Consider the following 2,828-nt stretch of genomic DNA (forward strand, 5'->3'; position numbering starts at 1 on the left):
ACTTGTTTTCTCTACTCCTCTCTTCGGCAGTTTCTTGTGTATATACATGTTAATTACAGTATCTTACATTTCTTAGCTGCTTATGTCAGTCAGACTTTTTCCAGAGCAAGTTATCGATATTTGGATTTTAAAAGACTATATAATATAGAATCTTTGTAGAACTGGAAATTAGTTCACATTTTCATTATGAACAGGAGCTCTGAGCAAGTTTTGATGAAATATTAACCAATTCTAAATAGTTTCCAGATAGTAAGCACTTTCTGGATGACATCTAGAAGCAGTTACACTGTTGCATGTACAAAACAACTTATTTGTAGCCAGTAATTTTGCTTCTCATAAGAGAATTTTAGCAAGAAAGTAAGAAAACAGGATTAGTTGGTAGGACACGAGTAATTTAATCTCAACTACAACAGTAGCAAATACACAAATACATCTACCGCAGATTTGGTTTCGCCTTTTCCTCTGCCTCTTCTGGAGCACCATCATTAACGTGTCGGACAACCAAATTGTACGGTTCCTCCTCCATTGTCTCTTCATCTGATTTCTGTTCCTCCTCCAAAGCCCATTTGGAACGTTTGCTTCCCGTGGAGGAGACTGGAGAATGTTCTGCATCGAAATCGTCAGGGATGCTGTCAAAATTAGTTTCTGCGAGACACTTATGGCACAGTCTGTAGCGTCTTGTTCCTTGCTGAACAACACAGCCTGTGAGCTCGGTTACGTGATGCTTGCATTTTCTGCAGATCAGTTTGCCAGCTTGGTGTATCTAAAGAGATTTAAAATTTGAAAATGTCAGTGTTCATCCAAAAACAGATGTAACTATTTATTTAAGAAAATTGACTGAAGCATTCTAAAAAAAAAAAAGAAATTTGTAATACAGTTTGCCAATTGAAGTCATGAATATTAATGTTGATGTGCAGCTCGGAAGCTTTCCTGGCATTAGTTCTGAAAATGACTGAACAGCTGGTACCAATGACATCTTGTGAGTTTTGTTGGTTTTTGTGTTGTTTTTTTTTCTAGGCCGAATCTCTGGTGGAAATGACGTACCGTTTGGAAGTGGTTACGTAAATGCTCCAGTCGGGTGAACCTTTTCCCACAGGCTTCGCATGGGTACGGTCGCTCCCCTGTGTGACACCGAAGATGTCGCTTCAGGTCTGCGCGTCGTTTCACCGTGTGAGTGCAGAAGGGACATTTAAATCGCATCCGAGGTAGGTCATCTGTTACAGAGAAATAGGGAAAATGTCAAAAAGCAGTAGTCTGTCTTTACGTAGTAGTTTATTTTACAGCTTAAATAAGCAGCAGTTCATTTTTCCTCCAGTCTGGCACTAAATAGGAAAAACTCCCCAAATATAATCCCCCAAACCCAGTAATTTTTATTGAACACGTTAGGCACTACAATGGAGTACATGAGGAAAATAATCTGCAAGTCTAGGCATCATTTTGGGTTTCATGCAGGCATACAGATTATCTTCAAAAGATCATCTGAATTCTTCCAGATAAAGACAAACTTTCCAGAACCATATGTATTTTTACCTTCGTTCCAAGTACTCATTACACCTAAAATTGTGGGCATCGAGGTGTATAGTTCTTCTGCTTTTAATTCCATGAACTCGGGAGTTCTTGAAAGTTCTTGTTCTAGCTGAGCCATGGACCACCTCTTTGCTATCGCTTCCGATTCGTGATTATATCCGTATTCATCGTGATCAACATCGTTCTCGGCATCAAACTCGGCCTCCTCCCCAACCCGAGAGATGTGGCTGGAATCTGACGCGCTGCAACCTCCGCCGGCCCGCTCGGCTTTGTTCGATTTACCCTGCGCAGAATCCCGGGTCTGGGACAGTCCGAGGTGCTTTCGGCGCTTTCTCGTTGAGCCCTGTTTTCGGCCTCTTTTTGAGAGCTGTGTTTCTGCCCGCTGAAGAATCACCTGTGAGGACAGGTAGCTGCTGTAACTACTCCAGGAATTTTCGTTCACCGTATTCGCCTTTTCATCCGGGATAGAATAGGAACGCCTGGGGTTGCTCTTTGCTTTTCTTCTGGACCGATAAAGAGACGGATGGGCAGCAGGTTCACTGGTTGTACTTTTGGCCGAAAGGCTGAGGTAATGATCCTTCTCCTTTTCGTTAATATCCAGTGAGGACTTAATGAATGTCTTACAGACATTAAGAATATCCGTCATCTGCAGATAGCTAGCGGCTGACATGACTTCGATCACATTTTGACCCGTTAAAGACAATTTGCCCGAATATACAAAGTCCAGGATAACCATAAATGTCTCGGGGGAGAAGACCTCGAAGGTCGCTATTGTCGGCTGACCGGTCTCCTTCGAGCTCTGCGAAAGGAGCATTTTGAAATAGCCGCTGCTGGCAAACAGCACATTACGATGTGCCTTAAAGACCTTTCCCTCGACCAGGATATTGCAGTCGCAGAAGAGATCTTGCTTCCGCTGTTCGTTTAGCTGCTCCAGGAGGTGAAACTGGTGGGAAGAGATCTCCATTCCAGTCAAGGAGTGAGAAGAAAGCTTGCTCTAAAGTGAAAACCGAGTATAATCATGACAATCTAAACCAACGTTGCTGAATCCTGTTTTAAAGAAATTATCTCAGTTTAAAAAAAACCCACAAGAACATTGTGCCCACTATCCCATTCACAATATATCTGCAAACTCCTGTAGCCCCTATCCTGCAGAATAACGGGAGAGAAGAAACTTTAAAGGAAAAAGATCCTCAGCAGCAGGATTACTGTCCGAAAAGGCTGAACGTGCCATGCAGGCAGACACTCAGTTCGCAGTCGGAGAGAAAGAAGTTGGCCGATCTGCCGCGGGCAGGGCCGCACTG

At 43.0% G+C, this 2,828-nt stretch overlaps 1 protein-coding gene across 1 annotated transcript; it reads right to left on the reverse strand.

Annotated features, from left to right (window-relative positions):
- Positions 1-433: 433 nt before the first annotated feature.
- ZBTB8A (zinc finger and BTB domain containing 8A) lies at positions 434-2,491 on the reverse strand. Its single transcript, XM_009877786.1, has 3 exons — positions 1,653-2,491; positions 1,045-1,237; positions 434-763 (listed from the first exon to the last, which is right to left on the reverse strand). The coding sequence occupies exons 1-3, from the start codon at positions 2,489-2,491 to the stop codon at positions 434-436; spliced, it is 1,362 nt and encodes a 453-aa protein (XP_009876088.1).
- Positions 2,492-2,828: the final 337 nt, after the last annotated feature.

This window comes from Apaloderma vittatum, unplaced genomic scaffold (genome assembly GCF_000703405.1).
Source record: "Apaloderma vittatum isolate BGI_N311 unplaced genomic scaffold, ASM70340v1 scaffold29321, whole genome shotgun sequence".
NCBI classification, from domain to species: domain Eukaryota; kingdom Metazoa; phylum Chordata; class Aves; order Trogoniformes; family Trogonidae; genus Apaloderma; species Apaloderma vittatum.